This window comes from Hyperolius riggenbachi, chromosome 1, assembly GCF_040937935.1.
Source record: "Hyperolius riggenbachi isolate aHypRig1 chromosome 1, aHypRig1.pri, whole genome shotgun sequence".
NCBI classification, from domain to species: Eukaryota; Metazoa; Chordata; class Amphibia; order Anura; family Hyperoliidae; genus Hyperolius; species Hyperolius riggenbachi.
The window spans coordinates 431501996-431521690 of NC_090646.1; the positions used below are offsets into that span (position 1 = coordinate 431501996).

The 19695-nt window shown below is 41.2% G+C and overlaps 1 protein-coding gene across 8 annotated transcripts in view; it reads left to right on the forward strand.

Annotated features, from left to right (window-relative positions):
- Positions 1-19695, forward strand: part of AOPEP (aminopeptidase O (putative)) — a 539579-nt gene that overhangs the window by 20366 nt on the left and 499518 nt on the right. For all 8 annotated transcript variants that reach the window (XR_011020920.1, XM_068237287.1, XM_068237306.1 and 5 more), the window contains exon 2: positions 10718-11562. Coding sequence is in view for 7 of the 8 variants with exons in the window: in XM_068237287.1 (XP_068093388.1) it covers positions 10787-11562 (776 nt within the window). In the remaining variant the exon portion in view is untranslated. The remainder of the gene's footprint in view (positions 1-10717; positions 11563-19695) is intronic.

Here is a 19695-nt window from a genome sequence, read left to right on the forward strand (position 1 = left end):
ATGTATTTTCGCTTCATGTTGTCTTCCTAGTGATTTGCATAAATGCAAATATAAAACCGCATATGGGTTTTGTATATGCGATCTGCAAAAGCATTAAAGCACACGCAAAACGCTTGAAAAAAAGTATCTGCAGTAAAAAAGAAAAATGCGAACGCAGAAAAAACGCGAACAAAACACACACAACATTAAATAAAAAATTACATAAAATGCAGCCTTTCTTGTTATGTTTTAGGACCATTGTAGTCCCTCACACACTCCAATGAGTTCTGGGTCACCATGAGCTTGCTGGTTAGTCTGTAGCTCTCGGATTTACAAGCCCTACTGCATAGAGCCAAATTAATCCATGCCATGCACTGATGAAGATCAAACAATCCGAAACAGTCTGTATGCATGTTGGATTATTATGGCTTTGTACAAATTAACCACTTCCCAACTGAGGGGTTTTACCCCCTGACCACCAGAGCAATTTTCACCTTTCAGCGCTCCTTCCATTCATTCGTCTATAATTTTATCATTACTTATCGCAATGAAATGAACTATATCTTGTTTTTTTCGCCACCAATTAGGCTTTCTTTAGGTGGGACATTATGCCAAGAATAATTTTATTCTAAATGTGTTTTAATGGGAAAATAGGAAAAAATGTGGGAAAAAATTATTATTTTTCAGTTTTCGGCCTTTATAGTTTTTAAATAATGCATGCTACTGTAATTAAAACCCATTAAATGTATATGCCTATTTATCCCGGTTATAAAACCATTTAAATTATGTCCCTATCACAATGTTTGCCGCCAATATTTTAATTGGAAATAAAGGTGCATTTTTTTCAGTTTTGCGTCCATCCCTAATTACAAGCCCATAGTTTATAAAGTAACAGTGTTATACCCTCTTGACATAAATATTTAAAAAGTTCAGTCCCTAAGGTAACTATTTATGTATTTTTTTTTAAATTGTAAATTTTTTATTTTTTTTTAATTACAAAAAAAAATAAATTGGGGAGTGTGGGAGGTAAGGAGTTAATTTTTTGTGTAAAACTAGTTTATTTGTGTGTAAAAAATGGTTAGGGTGTAGTTTTACTATTTGGCCACAAGATGGCAACAGTAACTTTTTGTTTCATGTGACCTGCAAGCGTCCTTCCGGACGCTTGCAGGAAGTAGAAAGAGGCTGGGACTTTGTTATTGTTCACAATGATCGCGCTGCTGAGCCGAGCAGGAGCGGATCATTGCGGGGCTTAGATCAACGAACGGGAATGGATTTTCCCGTTCGTTGATCTCTGGGCGAGCGGGCGGCGGCGTGTTTACTAGCGGCAGGCGGCGTGTTTACGAGCGGGAGTGCGGGCAGCGGCGGGAGTGCGCAAAGTACGGATTTCTCCGTCCCTGGGGGTTTTAGGAATGGAAAAAGGGACGGAGAAATCCGTACGGGCGGGGGTAAAGTGGTTAACAAGCTGACACATCATTGCATTCCAGCGGTTCTGGAGGTGTGTTTAGCTTCTAAGGGTACAATGGTTAATTTGCATATATTCAGCAGTGATGCTCTGGGAGACATCTCAAGCTCACTCCAACCTGAATTATCACAAACTCTTTCTGTTTTAAGAAAGCAAACTTTTGTATTTCTTGTTATGAAATGTGTGCACCCAGCCAAAAAGATCAGCAAGGCTGCCAAGCAACTGGTTTTGCTTAAAAGGAAATAAATATGGCAGCCTCCATATCCCTCTCACTTCAGATGTCCTTTAAGCTGTCTTTATACAGTAAATCTATTAGGCCCCGTTCACACTTGCGTTTCTCTGCCAAACGGACCGGATGACCTGACCGGATCCGGATCGGAACCGTATGGTTCTTATCCGGATCTGATCCGGATCTGGTCAGGTTGCATCAGGTGTACATCAGGCTGCGATCCGGATCCGTTTGGCAAAAGAGAGTACAAATAAATAAAAATTTTGGGGTCTGGGAGGTCAGCAGAAGGTGCACCTGTGGAATCAGGTCCTCCGCTGTTTAGGCCTCACCTCCACCTCCGACATACTGCCAAACAGCTCCAGCACGTTAAAGTCACTGCTGCTCCACTCCAAAATGCTTCCCATGTGTCCCCATCCAAAATCGCAGCTAGAATACGCATAGGAAGTGGGGTAGAACGTCAGGTGTTTGTAGCCATTGTGTTCTGTGCTTCCGTTTCCCATTGCTTTCTATTTCCGGATGGTGCAGTCAAGGCTCCAGTCCGGGTGCGTGGGCCAGATGATCCGGACCGAAAAATAGTGCATGTTGAAAAAGTTTCCGGATCCGGTCCGGCTCCGTACTGTACGGAACGGACGCGTGTGAACGTCCGCATAGCCTTTGCATTGCTATGCGGAACGTACGTTCCGTTTGTGCAGTATACGGTCCGGATCCGTCCCGGCGAATCCGGACAGGAAATGCTAATGTGAACCGGGCCTTATGTTCTGCTCCTGTTTTGCATTCCTGGCTGCACTACAGTCTTGATAAAGGCCTCTCCTCAGCATAGAAACGCAGGAGATGGGGCCTTAAGACATTTGCCTTGCTGGCAGAGGTGTGAGAGATGGGTCTATGTTTGAATATGTGTTGTTCTCTAATCTCAGAGCAATAGCTTATTTATTGAGTTAGTGAAGCTTTTGTCTTTTATTTGATAACAAACCACTTGCTTGCTGGTAAATGTGAAATGCTTATTCTCAACATTTTATGTTGACATTATGAAAGAATGGGAGAGATTTTCTGCCAGTGTTCTTGTCATATACAAATGTGGAAGGGAAGTTGTTTTCATAGAAATGTCTTTAGGATATGTTGTGCAACCTATATAATCATAGCTTACCTCCCTAAATAATATAGACATATTTCACATTGATAAATATGTGTCTTATCACTGATAGTTTGTTCTGTCAGATAATGAATGTGGGACTATCCCTGATGAGGACTGCAGTATCTTGGTGTCACTGTGATGGGATCTAAATGAAATGGAATTTCCTGTTGGTCATGATCTATGAGCATATTCAGTGTGTGCATATTACTAGATTTCTTTGACATGAAATGATGTGGCATCAGTAACCTGTAATTCAGGTAAAACAAATTACAATGGGTTTTAGACATTTTCCCATGAAAACATCTTGATAAGTTCACAAATGGTGCACATCAGTTGACCATATACCTTAAAATTTGTCTTCTAAAACATTAGGCCCCCTTCACATTGCAGTCCATGTTTCGGCAACGCGTGCGGGAGGCAGAAACGCGCGACATCTGATGTTCACACTGCATGCGTTCCGGACCAGTGCGGACTGGGAACGCATACTGCACGCATTTTTTAACAAAACGCGTGGCTGACCCATTCAGGATAGTGAATGGGATCAGCCACGCCAAGCATGCAAACGCAGATGGTGTGCGTTCGTACGCATTGCGTTCTGATCGCACGGCCATCTGCGTTTGATAATGTGAATGAGCCTAACTCGCATACCGTGAAATTGGGCTTTTAAAGCATCAACTCTTAGCATGGAATTGCATTGTTGAGGAGGAGTTTTACAATTTTGAAGTGCAGTTGTTAGTTTGTTGTAAGTCACATGCTCTCAATATTGCACTCCATGGGTATTTCTGATGGGTTCAGGGGTACTTGTGCATGTCATAGACAATTTCGATAGCTTTTGTTTTAGAAAAGGATACATTATATATAAATAACACTGGCAGACTAGTTCTGAGTTCTATAAACGCATGAAGTAGTATATTAAAACAGTTTATTAAGTGTGTACTGCTAATGTATAAGTGTCAGGAATACCTGAGGTTAATCTAAGCTAGATCAGGGAGTACTTGGTACCCACTGGCTTTTATAGGAAGGTGCACTGCACACTGTTATAATTCTTAGAAACACTGATATAAATTATTTCTTTTGGCGGAGCATGTTCGCATCCCAGTTGTTTTTTTCTTTAGTAGTGAATGATTTACTGGATGAAGCGGAGGAAAGTACTGTATTTGGTAGTCAAGCCCACAGTCAGATACGCATGCGACTATGGAAAATTACTAAGGCTTGGTAGAGCATCATAAGTAGCAGCAGCTGGACCTGTTGAGGTGGTACAGGTACATACTGTGCACCCTTACTACCAGCTTGCTACCATGTGATTTTCTTCCAGGATAACTGTGAGCATGTTTTCTCATACAGTTGTGTTCCATCCCATGTACTGTTACCATGTTTCCCCATATATCTCTCTGCCACATCATCTTTTTTTATAATAGGATAGTATCTGTAGTTGTCCAAATGTACACAACCACTTGAAAAGCAGGATTCCACTCCATCTTAGCAACTTCCTAAAACCGAACAGGCTGCTCTTCAGATAGCAGAGCAGCATGTTTGTACACAGCTCTTTTCAAAACTGTCACTTGAAACAATAACTAACAATAGTCCGGGAAAACAGTTTTTAAAGTATGAACGTAACTAAAGCATTGTGCTAAAGAATCGAGTCTATTGAACTTTATGAAGTATGCAATATTAGCGCACTCCAGCATTTGAAATACCGCTGCACAGAACTTGCCCATTGTCTGTTCAATTTAGCCAGCTTCTTCTTTGCATGTTGCTAGAGGAGATTAGAAAATGAAAAGTAGAATCTGATTGGTTGTTGGGGCCGGTGCAGAAAGTCTGTGCTGTGTTCTATGGAATTGTGGACATTGCATTCCTTTGTGCGTATAGATATTATATATGATGTTCCTTTCATGCTTAGAATATATTTCTTTTGTTTGCTATTAGGTCATTACTGAGAATGTTAATGGGCTTTCTGCTAGTATGACATAATGATATACCTTGAGTATTTAACCATGAACATGAAAAATCTTCTTGCACAATCTCAGAGGAATACTTAGAATAGGCTTCTAGTAAATTGACTCTTTTTCTCATAATTTACTAGAAGTGCTTTGCGAGTTGTCATATTGTACAGTGTATAAGTCCCCTGAGTTACACTGTGCTTCTGGCTTTATAATACAAATTTTCAAAATGAATAATTTATTTTTGGCTGCTTACGTTTATTTTGGCCTTTTACGCAGCAAATATTTTTGCACTTTATCACTGGAAGAATCCAAAGGATGATTTAGTCAGGTTTAATGAAATATTGCATTCCGTTTTGTAGAATCTATTTTTGACATCAGCACATAGGTTACCGCAGGTGCTTAGCAAACCGCAGGCAGAGATAAGTTCCTGTCTGATAAGGGGATGTTTGTTTTCTCTTGGGCAATATACATATTATTATAAGTTCTTGTTACAGATGTTTAGAGAGCAGGATCTGGAGCTGTCACCATACTTTGATAAGCAGCACAGTGTAACATTTCCCAGACATGCAGAATGGCTTGCACAACACCAGCTACATTTGCTTTAATCACTGTAGTAGCAAAGCTTGTCTTCTGAGATGGCTCACAGTTTGCTTATAAGGTTCATAGGTGAGGCAGGTGCACAGCACAACCACAGCTCAGCTCATGTTTACAAGAGCAACTACAATACTTTTAAAATACCCCATACATAGGGATGGCAATGCTTGAAGGGGCACTATGGCGAAAATTGTAAAATGTAAAATATGTGCAAACATAGACAAATAAGAAGTACGTTTTTTCCAGAGTAAAATGAGCCATAAATTACTTTTCTCCTATGTTGCTGTCACTTACAGTAGGCAGTAGAAATCTGACAGAAGTGACAGGTTTTTGACTAGTCCATCTCTTCATAGGGGATTCTCAGCAAGTCTTTAATTCTTTATAAAGATATTCCCTAAAAAGTATTTAAACAATGATGCTGGCCTTCTTCCCTGCTCGCTACACAGTTTTTTGGCAGTTGGACAGAGCAACTTCCATTCACTAAGTGCTTTTGAAAATAAATACATCCCTGAGAATCCCCCATGAAGAGATGGACTAGTCCAAAACCTATCGCTTCTGTCAAAATTCTACTACCTACTGTAAGTGACAGCAACATAGGAGAAAAGTAATTTATGGCCCATTTTACTCTAGAAAAAAAAGTACTTATTTGTTTGTTTGCACATATCTTACATTTTTCAATTTTTTTGCCATAGTGCCCCTTTAAGAGAACTCATGGAGAAACATGTGATCACTTTGATCAGCTGATAATTTGTAAGGCTCTGATTTGCTGGTCATGATTATGCGTTAAACCAAGAAGTCATCACAGCAAATTAGAGCCTTATAAAGCTGATTGAACTGATCACATGCTTCTCCATGAGTTCTCCTAAGCATTGCCATCCCTACCCATACACACTAATTGAACATGATAAAGCTGCAAAGCTCACCAACTAACCTCTCATGTTGCACTTAGCATATGGGATGCTTCACTGCGGATGCACAGTATAGTACACCACATCTGATTTTATAGAGAAAATAATAATTCACAATAAAACAAAGTAGAATTGATTGAGAACTGGGGTCCCATATTATCTCATTAAACTGCTATTTAATTTTTACATTTTAGAAGAGACTTTTCTTTATAACAAGATACAGGACATTATTGTATACAACCTGTCAGGTGCTATGGAAGTAAAGGTCACAGGAAGAAACGAGTTGTGCAGGGTCAACATTTTGACCCACGATTGGTGCTTTATCAAGATCTCCAGGCCCCAGTCCTAGCTGGCTACAATATATTAATGGAACAGTATCGCTGTATCCATGTAGCCTGCTGCCAATTTCCTCATAGCATTGTAGCAGATGTCCCAACCTAGTATCATTCAGCAGATGATCACAAAATGTCCAGTATCATTTCCTGCATCATTGTTACTTTGTATCATGTTATGCAAAGAACCTGGCAGTAGGAAGCATGATGCATTCGGTTCCATTGGGACGAAGCTCGCAAGGGGCGGGCGCAACGCGTCGATGGGCGTGGCTACTACATGCGTCTGAGCGCTCCAACTGGCCGGCCGGCCGTGCTGCAGCAAGAAGATCCTGTGTCTCCCCTCCTCTCCCCATGAGCGTTCATTCCTACTGGGTTGAGAAACACGGAAGTAGTGGAGGGTTGAGCAGACAGGCAAACCAGCGCTGACGACTGGACCAAGAAACCACTAAAGATGTGCCTGGTCACCGGGTGGTAAGAGACTGTTGCCCGAGAGAAATTGTCTGAAGCCTTGCTGGGGAACTGCATGTAGCGTGAAGCAGAGTAGTCGGCATAACATACCAACTCAGCAACCACTTTATCTCCGCACGCTGGAAATATTTAAAGGGAAGGTACCGGTACCAGAGTGCATGGAGAGTGTATGAGGTTGTGCTGACATTGTGGTGTGGTGGAGCGCTCCGCAGTATTTTAATTGTTTTTAGGGTGGGTTTGTGCTAAGTGCAATACAATAAAGGTTTCATAATTGTCCAAATCCTGAGCGACAGCTATTTTATTTAATAGCAATTCGGTTCCATTGCTGCCTATCACATTATGTAGGGCATGTTGCTAGAGGAGTTGGCTCCTTCATGAATGGACTAGAGATGAATTTAAATCTATCTGAAAGAAGAGGCTTTCAGTTTCATTTGGAATATCCTCATGACATCATCATCCTAGCAGCACTATGTTAGCACCAAGGCCAATGGGCTTTATTTGCAAAAGAGCGCTACTGCAGCAGCACGTGTAAAAAACAACCTAGGAGCGCTATGCATGCTAAGCACGGCCCTGCATCTTAGCATGCCTATCTAAGTTACACTTTTGCTTACATAGTAACATGCGCTCCTTTAAATTCCGGCTGCTGTTGTGAAGAATCGCAACCGCAATACTTCGCTATCGCTGGTGCTACTATGTTAATTAACATAGTTATTATGTTAATTACATAGCAACTGTGTTAATTAACACAGCTGCCACGCTAGTGAAGTATCGTGGTCGCAATACTTCACAGCAGTGGCCTGCATTTAAAGGAGCGCACGTAACTAAGGAAGGCTGTAGCGTGCATAGCACTCCTTAGTTGTTTTTAACTCTCGCTGCTGCTGTTGTAAAATACCACAAATCAGTCTTGTGGAAAAGCAGTGCTCTTTTGTGAATTAAGCCCAATGAGAGGGTAGATTCTGCCTCCTGTACCAACTGTTTTCTGAACACAGGACTACCCTTTCCATAATGCTTAGAAGTGAACTGCTAATAACCATCTGATTTCACAAAGGGCACATTCACACTAAGGTCCTTATTATATTCACTTTTTCCCCTGTTTTCTTCTTAGAGATAATTTTTAATCTTCTCTTTAAAATAACTTCTCAGCACTCTGCATATGAAAAATTAATAAAAAGTAAAATGTGAAATGTGTGCTTGATGGTAGCTGGCCCGTTCACACTGCACGCGTTTCCAGCCGCGTTTTGGAAACGCGTGCAGGTGGCCAAAACGCACGACATCAGACATTGAATAGAGTGCAATGTCTGATGTTCACACTGCATGCGTTCCGGACCTGTGCGGTCCGGGAATGCATGCTGCACGCAGATTTTGCAAAAACGCGTGGCTGTCCCATTCACTTTTCAGTGATGGGATCAGCCACGCAACGCATACAAACGCGGATGGCCATGCGTTCGTACGCGTTGCGGTCCGCACGCATGGCCATCCGCATTTCTGATCTGAACGGGCCCTGCATTTTATTCATAAAGTGTGAAAATATCATCAAATACAAAACTTCAGAACAAAACAAACCAATCAGAAAAAGTACATTGAATAGGGGCCTAAGCACTTTGGAAACAGAATGCATCATAGTAGGTATGTTTTACAATGTGATATGTATCCATTTTAGTTTTTGTTATGATGAACCTTCAGCCAACCCACCTAAATAAAGCCCAGGAATCTGCATGGGCTGCGTCAGTGTCAGGTGCAGAGTGCAGCTGCCACACAGGCAGACATAGGCGCGTGTGCGGACACAAGTGCACGTATGGCGATCATGGGTGCATGCAATCATGGGCGTGCATGCTGGAGGTCATTCTAGAACCCGTTTTTAAAACTGGCCTAAATGACTGACTAGCTTCATTATAATGTGCTAGTTGGGCATTTGCGCAACCTTGTGTTGCAGTTATGCCATGTATTATAACACATATAGTGTAAGCAGGCACATTCCGCTACATGGATGTTGTGTTGCTATGCATGGCTTTTATATGTTATGCCTGTAATTTCAACAGGCCCTGAATATCGGTGAATGTGTCACAAAAACATAAGGCAAAGAAGGGTTTATTTATAAAGTAACAGTTATCACTGCTTTATAAATAGGGTCCAGTTCTGTCTGAGCAATCTGTGCTCTTGCAAGCAGATTATCTTACTTGAGGACATCTGTCACAAGTTGTAGACAAAACACATTTGCTTCTCTTCCCTATGAATAGTGCATCATCAGAAGTATAATCTAAAAGACAGTTCACAGCACTTGTGCTAATAAATTCCAACACACTTATGCTGGGCATACACGGGAGACACTCTCCTTATCAATCGAGCCGCTGATGGCTCGATTGATAATATCCGACAGGTCCGATGACCTGCCGGATAGGTCCGATGACCTGTCCAATGACCTGCCGGATAGATTTCCCGCTCAATCCCCGGTAATCGATCCGCGCGGACGCGGCGGGGGTCGATCCGATGGCTTATCGGCCGCCGGATCGACCCGTGTATGCCCAGCATTAAAGAGAACCCAAGGTGGTTCTTGGGGGAACAGATGACATAGAGGCATGTTCTCTGCCTCATGACTTGCCTCTGTGTCCTCACACCTCTGCTCTCTGCCCCCCCACCGCCGTGTTATAGCGCCCCCCCACCGCCCTGAGATCAGCGACAATATTTGTCACTATCTCGGAGGTAAACACAGGGGAGAGGAATTCCCTGTTCAAAATTCCAGAGCTGCCATGGGGCAGCTCTCTCCTTAGCTGCGCCCCCTGCCGCTTCCCCACCTCCCTGCACGCTATGAGAGACACACAGTCTCTCCTTGCAGCGTCGTGACCCAGAGGTTACGAAAGTGAAACTGGGCCATTGTGACCCACAGTAGCGGAAGTTTTTGCAGCTACTTGATCCGCTCAGCCCCCGGATCAGGTAGCCTACTTTTTTTGTTTTCATTTTATGAGCCCACCTCGGGCTCTCTTTAAGCCTTAAAACACATATTAGGCATTATGCCCGGTGGACATCGGGACCTTATTTCTGATGCATTTTAAAGGGAAAATAATTGAAAAAATTGAAAAAACACAAGTTTCTCAGTTTTCACATATTTAAAAACAAGAGTCCCTTTCCATATCTATATATTGCTGTATATAGGAACATAGCCCTACCACCTCAATAATACTTAGCCTAGGCTGTTTAGCTGTGTGGAATTATGCCCCCTAGAGCAGTGTTCCCCAGTGCTGTCCTCAAGGCCCACCAACCGTGCTTGTTTTGGTAGTTAATCAGCTCTGCTGAGACACTACATACCTCACCTGTGGATGTTTGTGGTTTTCTGCAAAACCCGTACTGTTGGTGGTCCCTGAGGACAGGGTTGGGGAACTCTGCCCTAGAGCATCCAGGCATTATTTTCATTGGCTTCGGAATTCTCAGAAACAAACATTCCGCAGAGATGCACCTGACAGGACTAAAGATGCTGCCACCAGTGATACATTTCATAATGTAAATCAGTTAGAGGAAAGATTTTACAATGGGCAAATACTGACTAAATACTTTATAAAGTAATATTGTACAAAATAAGCACTTTTATTCATTACATTATTTTTAGTACATGATTTACAATGATACTTATCATTTCTATTAAAATTCATATTAAATGATGTTCTTATTGTTTCAGATTCATTTGCATTTGCTTTTAAACAGCATCCATCGCTGGTCTGCTCACATTTATAAATCTGAAGAGAGAATGGACCAAGACACTGATGATTTACCATTGATGGCCAATACAAGTCATATACTTGTCAAGCATTTTGCGGTGGACTTAGATGTTTGTTTTGACAGTCAGACCATATCTGGTAATGTTGTACTGTTTCTTCAGCCTGCTGTCGCTGGCAAAGATGTTACGGAAAAGTCTCTCTCATATCAATCCAATGTAGCCTGCGGAGGCCAAGAGTCAAAATCTATTGAATCAGATTCAAGCACAGCCTTGTCACACAGCAGTATGAACGATTCTACTTTGTGTGCTATAGGTAAAAGATATACTTCTGATAAGTGTGATCACTATGGCAACAGGGTCCAGATTTCTGACATTATGAGTTCACAGAACTGCTGTGGCGAAAAGTATAATAGTAATGAGGATTTCATTCTAGTGCTGGACTGCAGCGACTTATCAATATTAAAGGTTGAAGAGGTCAATATTAATGCAGTTGCATGTAGTGGAAAAAGCTTGCGCTCTACTCTGTCAAGTCAGGGATGTGAGCAACAGTTACCTGACAGCCATCATGTGACAGGTGAACTTGCAGCTTTGCCTGATAGCACATATAAGGAACAACTGTCTTATTACGCGCAGTGCAGCCGTGCACCACCATGCGGAGAGCTCTTATTTACCACAGACACATGGAGTCTGCAGATCATAAAACCTGGGGTAAAGATGCAATGTGAATTCCCACCAGCTATAAGAATATGGTATAAGACAACGGCCAATGGGAGGTCAGTGAAATGGACCAAAGACCAAAGTGGAAGGTAGGTAAAGAAACAGATCAGCTACTGACCAGTTTCACAGATAGTGTGAGACCTCTAATGTGTATGGATTCAGCTGCCATTAAGACAGAGTAAATATGCTTGGCATCCCTTTTATGCCGTTGTTAAATTCTGGATCACGGCAAAGACCGTCGGCTTTATAACACTTTGTGTTCTAACAGGATTACATCTCTTAATCTTGGATCAAAGACTGTGATTTGCCAGCCCTCTCTGTTCCGATCTAACAGTTGTAAAGGCAGAGACTGCAGGACATCTGACAGACTGTAGACTGGCAGATGAGTAGCTGCCTGAAATTCTTAGTATGTGACATGAGCATTAAAACAGGTGGGGTGAGGAAAGCTATGCACTTGCATTTTTTACACCTTTACTGCCTTAGATCTCAGGTTTGTTTTGATCTAATAAATTATACTCTTCTGACACTTTCTTGCTTTTGGCTTCAGACATGTTTTAAAGGCCTAAAGACCTAAAACACAGCTTGTCATGAAACTTCTTGTTGGGTTCTCAGACAGACACTATGCCATCTGTTCCATCATTTTACTAACTAAATCATTGGAATTCCAATACAGCGTCACTTACATATGTATACCTTTTGCCTCTAGTGATACAAGACAGATTTGGCAACATGCATTGCTTGTTGAGCTAGATTTCATAGTGTAAAGCAGATTGAAGCTTGTCTTCCATAAAAATATATAAATGCACCCTGTGGAGTTGTGTGTGGGTTTTTGTTTTTTTTTACCTTTGGCATTATTTGTACTCTCCTATAATCTATTTTCCTAGAAGCCTGTAGCGTTCATGCAGATCCTGTCATGTCTTTCTTTGTACCAGTCCTTGGCAGGAAAACTGCTTACCTAGCATGAACTGTCTGTACCACTTTTTGTTGGGCTGATTAATTAATATTATTTAGTGCTTACATGCATATTTTAGTTTACATTTGTGTACACTTATCTCATGACTCACTAACATGAACATATATGAGCAAAGATTTTTGTTATGCAGAACAGCTATTAAGCTGCCTGAAAAGTGTTTCTTGTGTAGTTAGTGTACCTGTAGTCATCCTGTTTACTTGCCTTTATAAGCATGTAACCAGGGTGTTTATAGCTACTGATTGCCACTGCAGAACTGTTACAGATTTGTTTATGCAGTGCTGACTGAGAACCCAAAGATCATGGCCATCCAGTATTGGCTTTTGGCCCTATTCCTTGTATACTGAGATTTCTCTGATTTTGTAACGACATAATATCATTTAGATGATGAAACCTCCGCCCTCCCCAAATGTTTTGCAATGTTTTACATTGACAGACATTATACTTAAAGGGACTGAAGCTGAAAAAAAGTAAAAGGATTTATACATACCTGGGGCTTCCTCCAGCCGCTGGAGAGATGCATTGAGGGCACACTTTTTTTCTGTGTAGACTAGCTCCAACTGACGTAAGTGACGGGACCCGGTTTCCAAAGCTGCGGGCAGTGGAGGACGGTGGAGTGGGATTGATCCGAGCAGATGGGGCTGGAGTAAAGCCCCAGGTATGTATACATCTTTTTATTTTTTTCAGCTCTGGTACACTTTAAACTGTTGAATTTTATCAAGCAGTGTTTCAGTTTATTCCTGACCATGCTTACTGCTGAGTTACTCAGCCTTTCTGCAGTGCTCTTTTTTTAGGCTGATCAAATGTAATTTTACTGCATGGATGCAAAGCAAGTCTTCTGTAATGTTTGCTTGGCTTAGTTTTCTTTCTCAATTCTTTTTACTTACCATCAACCCCCCATACAAATGCAGACTAGCTTCATCCTAGGCATAATAGTGGACTTGTGGAGTCCAAGATGATAGAAGCTACACACACACACACACACACACACACCTACACCTGGCTCTCCAGCTGTTAAGGAACTACAAGTCCCACAATGCATTTGCCTTTATGAATCATGGCTATGACTGTCAGACTCCTGCCATGCATTGTGGAACTTGTAGTTCCTTAACAGCTGGAGAGCCAAGTTTGCCTATCACTGCACTAGCCTATATGTCTTTAAGCATTGAGAGAGAGAGCCTTGTGGCAGGTGAGTTGATTGATCTGCCTGCTCACACTGCCCAAGGATCAATGGGTAAAGTGTTCCAGTATTGTCCCCTTCTTCCAAACTTAGTGTACCAACATGTTCCTTTAAAGCCTACACATCACATGGCTCCGATGACATTTCTAAACACCACATTAAAAACTAGTGAATTGAGTGAGAAGTAAGTGCTAATTACATGTCCTGGTATTCCATTCTTTTCATCGATTATGGAATCAACCTCTTTGACAAGAAAAATCTGAGGTACATCAATTTAGACAACAAAAGTGACTTAGGTTTAAAAAAGCCAAGGATTGTGGTTGCTTGCTTTGGTCAGTTGCCCCATTTATTCAGCACCTATCTTGATAAATTTATAGAGAGGTATCAGTAGACATCTGCACTCCTTAAATTCAGAAATGGGTGTTGTAAACTAAGGTCAGATTGCACCACCCAGATATTACTCAAAATCAGTAACTCAAACCAAACTTACTACATTATTTCAACATTTCAACGTTACGTCAGACTCCTTTATCTGGAAACATTACAAAAGCAGTATAAATTCTGAAAGAACAATTTAAATAGACAACAAAAAAATCCCGTGTGAATTGACCAATCAAGTGAGAAGAGTGTAAGGGCCAACCACAAGAAACCTGTGAGGCAAAAAGAGGTGTAGGGACTGGTGAAGGGCAGAAGCTGCTGTTTTTCAAACTGACCTTTTAGAAATATTGTTGCCTTTTTATTTTGCTCCTGTGACTGAGGGGTCCCCACACACTGAGCTTATGTAATAAAGCTTGGCTTGCTTTACTGATTTGGTGTTTCATTTTGATATTAATTTTCCAGGCCATAAATGTTAAGAATAATATATGATTATGAATTGATTCATTGAATTGACTTGTTTGACCTGGTTGTCAGTCTAAAGGTGGCCACACACACTATACAATTTTTTTTTTAAATATCTGTTAATTTTAAGAATGGCAATCAATTTTTCTGACTGATTGGTCAGATTTTTTAATTGTTACAATGTGCCACCCACCTATGTTCAGTTTTTCCCCAGTTATGTTAAAAATGATTGGAAACTCTGAGAAAATTGCTAGGGTGTGTATATTACAACATTGACAATCCAACACACACCATACAAGCTTTAGAAAAATTGAAGAAACATTTCCAGCATTCCAGATCGATAAAAATCAAAAAAACAGAAAATACGATAGTTTTTTCAGTGTAATAGAAAAAAAAGCTTTCAATTTTTGGGGGGAGATCCGATCATATTTATCGAATTGCCATAAAATCGATCATTTTATTGTGTTGTGTGTGTGTGTGGCCACCTTCATGCAGTGATGGCTAACCTTGGCACTCCAGCTGTGACAAAACTACAAATCCCATCATGCGTCTGCCTTCCCGAGTTATGCTTAGAGCTGTCCAAGTATTGCAATGCCTCATGGGACTTGTAATTCCACCACATCTGGAGTGCCAAGGTTAGCCATCACTGGATTAATGTACAGTATATCCATGTGTAGAGAAATGTAGAGAGAAAATAATCTCAAAGCTATCTACAGAGGTTATCCTATTACTTATTGGGGGGGGGGGGGGGGGGGGTTACCTAATGGAATTGATAAAGATCACACTGACTGAAATGTTGTACATGTTTGTTTGACTGTGGTGAGTGAATGAAAAAAGCCACTACACATTAAAACCCAGGTAAAGTCTGACCTTTGACTCCCTGGCAAATTACTGAACCACAGTGATTAAGAGAGATATGTAGGTAGATAGATAGATTTGAAGTAAAAACTGAATATATCTGAGAATGTGGGTTTCAAAGACTCTGAAATAAAGTAAATGTAACAACTTCATCAGTGGTATTTGTAGGCTGTATGCACTGGGCAGCTTGAAGTAGCAATAGCTATTAGTTTATGGTGGCTACTTCAAGCTCCCCAGTGCATTTACTTTAAAGGGACTCTGTAACAAAAATGTCATTGTGTTTTCTATCCTACAGGTTCCTAAACCTATTATAATGTGCTCTGGCTTATTGCAGCACTTTCTACTATCACCATCTCTGTAATAAATCAGCTTATCTTTCCCCTGTCAGACTTGTCGTCCTGTGTCTGGAAGGCTGCCAACCCTTTAGTGTGATCTGCTATGCATGCCGTCTCTATGCACACTCCCCTGTGTGTGTGTGTGTGTTATTTACATTAGCCAGCTTTTCTCTGCTCTCTTATCTTTTACAAGCTGGATAAATCCTCTGTTCACATACTGATGAGTCACATACTGCAGAATTACAGACAACCGGGCAGAGCTGTATGCAAGAAGAAACAATCAGCTTGTAACTCTTCAGTGAGCTGCAGGGGGAAAGAAACACACAAATGATCTCTTGAGATTCAAAAGGAAGGCTGTATACAGCCTGATTGTGTATGGATGTATTTTCTATGTGTGGACATACTGTACATCAACCTACTTCCTGTTTTGGTGGCCATTTTGTTTGTTTACAAACAAACCTTTTAAAAATGTTTTTGACTACTTTTAATGCGGCGGGGAGCGGCGAAATTGTGACAGAGGGGAATAGGAGATGTCCCCTAACGCACTGGTATGTTTACTTTTGTGTGATTTTTAACAATACAGATTATCTTTAACAATTATTTACTACAAACACTACTCATAATTATGTGTCAGTAGCCTTCACCGTGTTTGCCAGCCCTGAGTAGCATAGACCTTGCTAGAAGGAATAGTTTGAGGGCATCATTACTGAAGGCTACACTGTTGAGCCATGGGCATGAAGATGTTTACTAACACAGCAGTAGACTTTGAAGGTTATAACTTTGTCTCTTTACATCTCTTTTTTTTTTTACTACCATCAAAACCATTTTGTATGTTTTGTTTTGCATGGTATTGCTCTGCTTTAAAGTCTTGCAGATACTATAACTTTCAAAAGATGAATGGAAGCAAGTAAACATTTGCATCCATAGATATTCAGTGAGGCGTGAAGTGGCTTTCTGTATTTTATGGCAGCTTCAAAGACCATTACCAGATCATTTATTACTGAAATAACTCAATGGCAACCTCAGGTGGCAATGTTGGAAAGTTACATTGCAATCCAGATGTTCTAATATTGATTCCTTATGATATTTTGCAAATGTCATCAGGAATGAATGGCGTATGATGGATTTACAAGATAGGGCAAGTTTGTTTTACTAAATAGTATGAAAAGGATACAGTGAAGAGCGGTGAATTGTTAGCCATTTGCTTTGTCTGGGAGGTGTATACGCAACATGGGTGAGATGAAAAGTATATTTATTAAGATGTTATAGTGACAGTGTTGAAGGATGTCAGACATCCAGGGAAACTATTCGGTAATCTCCTAATGCTTTATGTGAAACAGGAGCCCAATTATCAAAGACAAAATCCACTTAATGTGCCTGTTTTAGAACTTAAAATCAACTGACAATTTATACAATTTTCACTTATTATTATTGATTTATAAAGCGGCAACATATTCTGTGGCGCTGTACAGCGTAACAAACAAACATGGGGTAAACATTAATACAGACGCTGGTACATATTACAGAATTGGTAGACCTAGAGCAGGGGTCAGGAACCTTTTTGGCTGAGAGAGCCATAAACGCCACATATTTTAAAATGTAATTCTGTGAGAGCCATACAATATGTTTCAAACAGGGACAGTGCGCATGTGCAGCAGAGGGCTATGTTGCCCCGTTGATGTGTATACAGTTGATTCGCCGGGCAGCAGAAGTGTCAGACACATCTTCAGCTTCTCTTGGGTTTCAGCAACATCAGCAATTTCCCTGAGAGCCAGACAGGAGAAATACTAATTAACAGCTTGTACAATTAGCTAGCTGACTTGGGGGTTTATTCACTTTATAGGCCGAGATCCCCGCACTTTGGCCCATGACAGGCAGCCTATTGGGCCAATCGAAGTGCAGGAATCTCAACCTACAAAGTCACTGGACCTGACAGAGTGGAAAAATTGGAGCAGCCATTCGTTTTAGGTATCGTGAGTAAGTTAGTAGTGCATGCTACAGCAGTAGCGTGTCTACTTTGAAAATTGTATTTGTGCTGCCACACTATGCTGCGCTGCTTGAGCAGTGTAGCTTAGTAAATCAAACCCTACTGATTTGTATGTGAGCCAGATGCAGCCATCAAAAGAGCCACATGTGGCTCCCGAGCCATAGGTTCCCTACCCCTGACCTAGACATTACAGTAACAAAAATAACATGATGGTCAAAATGTATAGCGAATTTCAAGACACAAAAGGGTGAGAAAGTGCGGCCCTTGTGAGATTGCAATCTAAAGGAATAGGGAGGAAACGAGAGGTGGGATAATATACAATATGCACACCTGAAGTCTGTATGTTTTTAGGGTATAGTTAGCAATGGGCATAGTTGTTTTATTTTATACTAGTGGACCTAAGCCCATTTTAAAACGGGCTAGGTCTGTCACTGCGCATGCGCCCGCCGCAAACGCACATTTCCACCGCATGCATGCACGACGCACCCGCCCACCCGCGCCTGCCGGCTCATCCGCCTCTTCGCTGTGGCCCTGCACATGCGCAGAGCGCATGAGGGACACACACAGGGGACATGGGACGCAGAAACAGTAGGGTTTATTATAGAGGATTAAAAAACTTAAAGAGTGGATGTAATGATTTATTGTCTATGCTCCACGACACAGTTTTCCAAGTGTCCCAAAGCTAAAATATATAAACTATTGATCCCTTTATCTTTCCTCTGCACTCTGAAGCTGTTCTCTTCCAGGAAAGAAATTTGTGGCTGTTAAGGCTTTTTTTCCACCGAGAGCGATTTGCTTAAAATTGCAAAATGCTATTGATTTTTAAATATTTAGCGTTGCTACTTTAACATAGGAATCGTGAAAAGTATATTCCACTATAGCGATTACATTTTCTGCAAATTTTACCTGCAATTGTGCTTCAATGTTAAATGCAAACTCACCATCGCATAACAAAATTGATGAAAAAGTGCAATCGCTTGCGTTTATTTTCTTTTGCAATTGCTAGTGGAAAAGGACTTTAATTCCTCATCAGTGAGGGTTATGCTATAGTCCAACTGTGTTCCAACTGGAGAGAAACTGTCCCTTGCCTACCTAAATGTTAGCTCTTTCAGGCAGAAGAAGAAAAAAAGGAACACAGCCTATTTATTTGTATGTTTGGCACTGTACATACACATGTCCATCTCATTGTGCCACAGGCACCTCCGGTACACTAAAGATTTAAAAGATTGGAGAGTGATGAATGTGTTTTAGAAAGGGATTCCAGAGAAGGGCTCAGGCTTGTGAGAAATCTTGTATACCGTACGTGAATGCGAGGTGATTCTAGAGGAGAACAAAAGAAAGTTGTGTGCAGATCAGAAATTGCAGTTGGGTTGGTACCTGGAAGCTGGTGAAGAGATGTATGGTGGAGAGATTGTGGAGAGCTTTGTAGGTTAAAGAGTTAGAACTGGATCCTCTGGTTAATTAGCAGCCAAAGAAAAGCTTGATAGAGAGGAGCAGCAGAGGAAGAGGAAGAAGAAAGATGAATGAGGCGAGCAGCTGAGTTAAGTACAGATTGGGGGTTACTAGTCTGTTACCTAAAAATATTTGTTTCTTACTTATCTGTGCAAAATAAAAACTGGGATCAGATCTATTTTTTCTCAACTGCTTGCATAACTGCCTTGTTTAAAAAGCCAGGTAGTTAAAACATTATAGGGAGTGCAGAAATGAATAGCTGATTAGTTGTCCTGGTGTACAATGGGTAACGTGGCTGATGTTTTATGGCTAGTGCAGTAATTGACTGTCAGTAAGTACTGTAACTCCAACCCCCCAGGGTTTACAGGAAAAAGTCCTTGGTTCTGCTTGTAGTGGTGGCAGAACTTTTAATACACTTACTTGGGTTTCCAAATACCTCCTATTGCTAATTATCCCCAACACTAAAGTTACACTAGCTTTATTCTTCCAGTGATTCTCCTGAGAATCCTGCTGCTACTAATGGCCCATACTCACGAGGGACTTTTGTCGCCTCAACACGCGGCGCGCGCGTGTTGCGGCGACAGGTCGCCCGTGAGTATG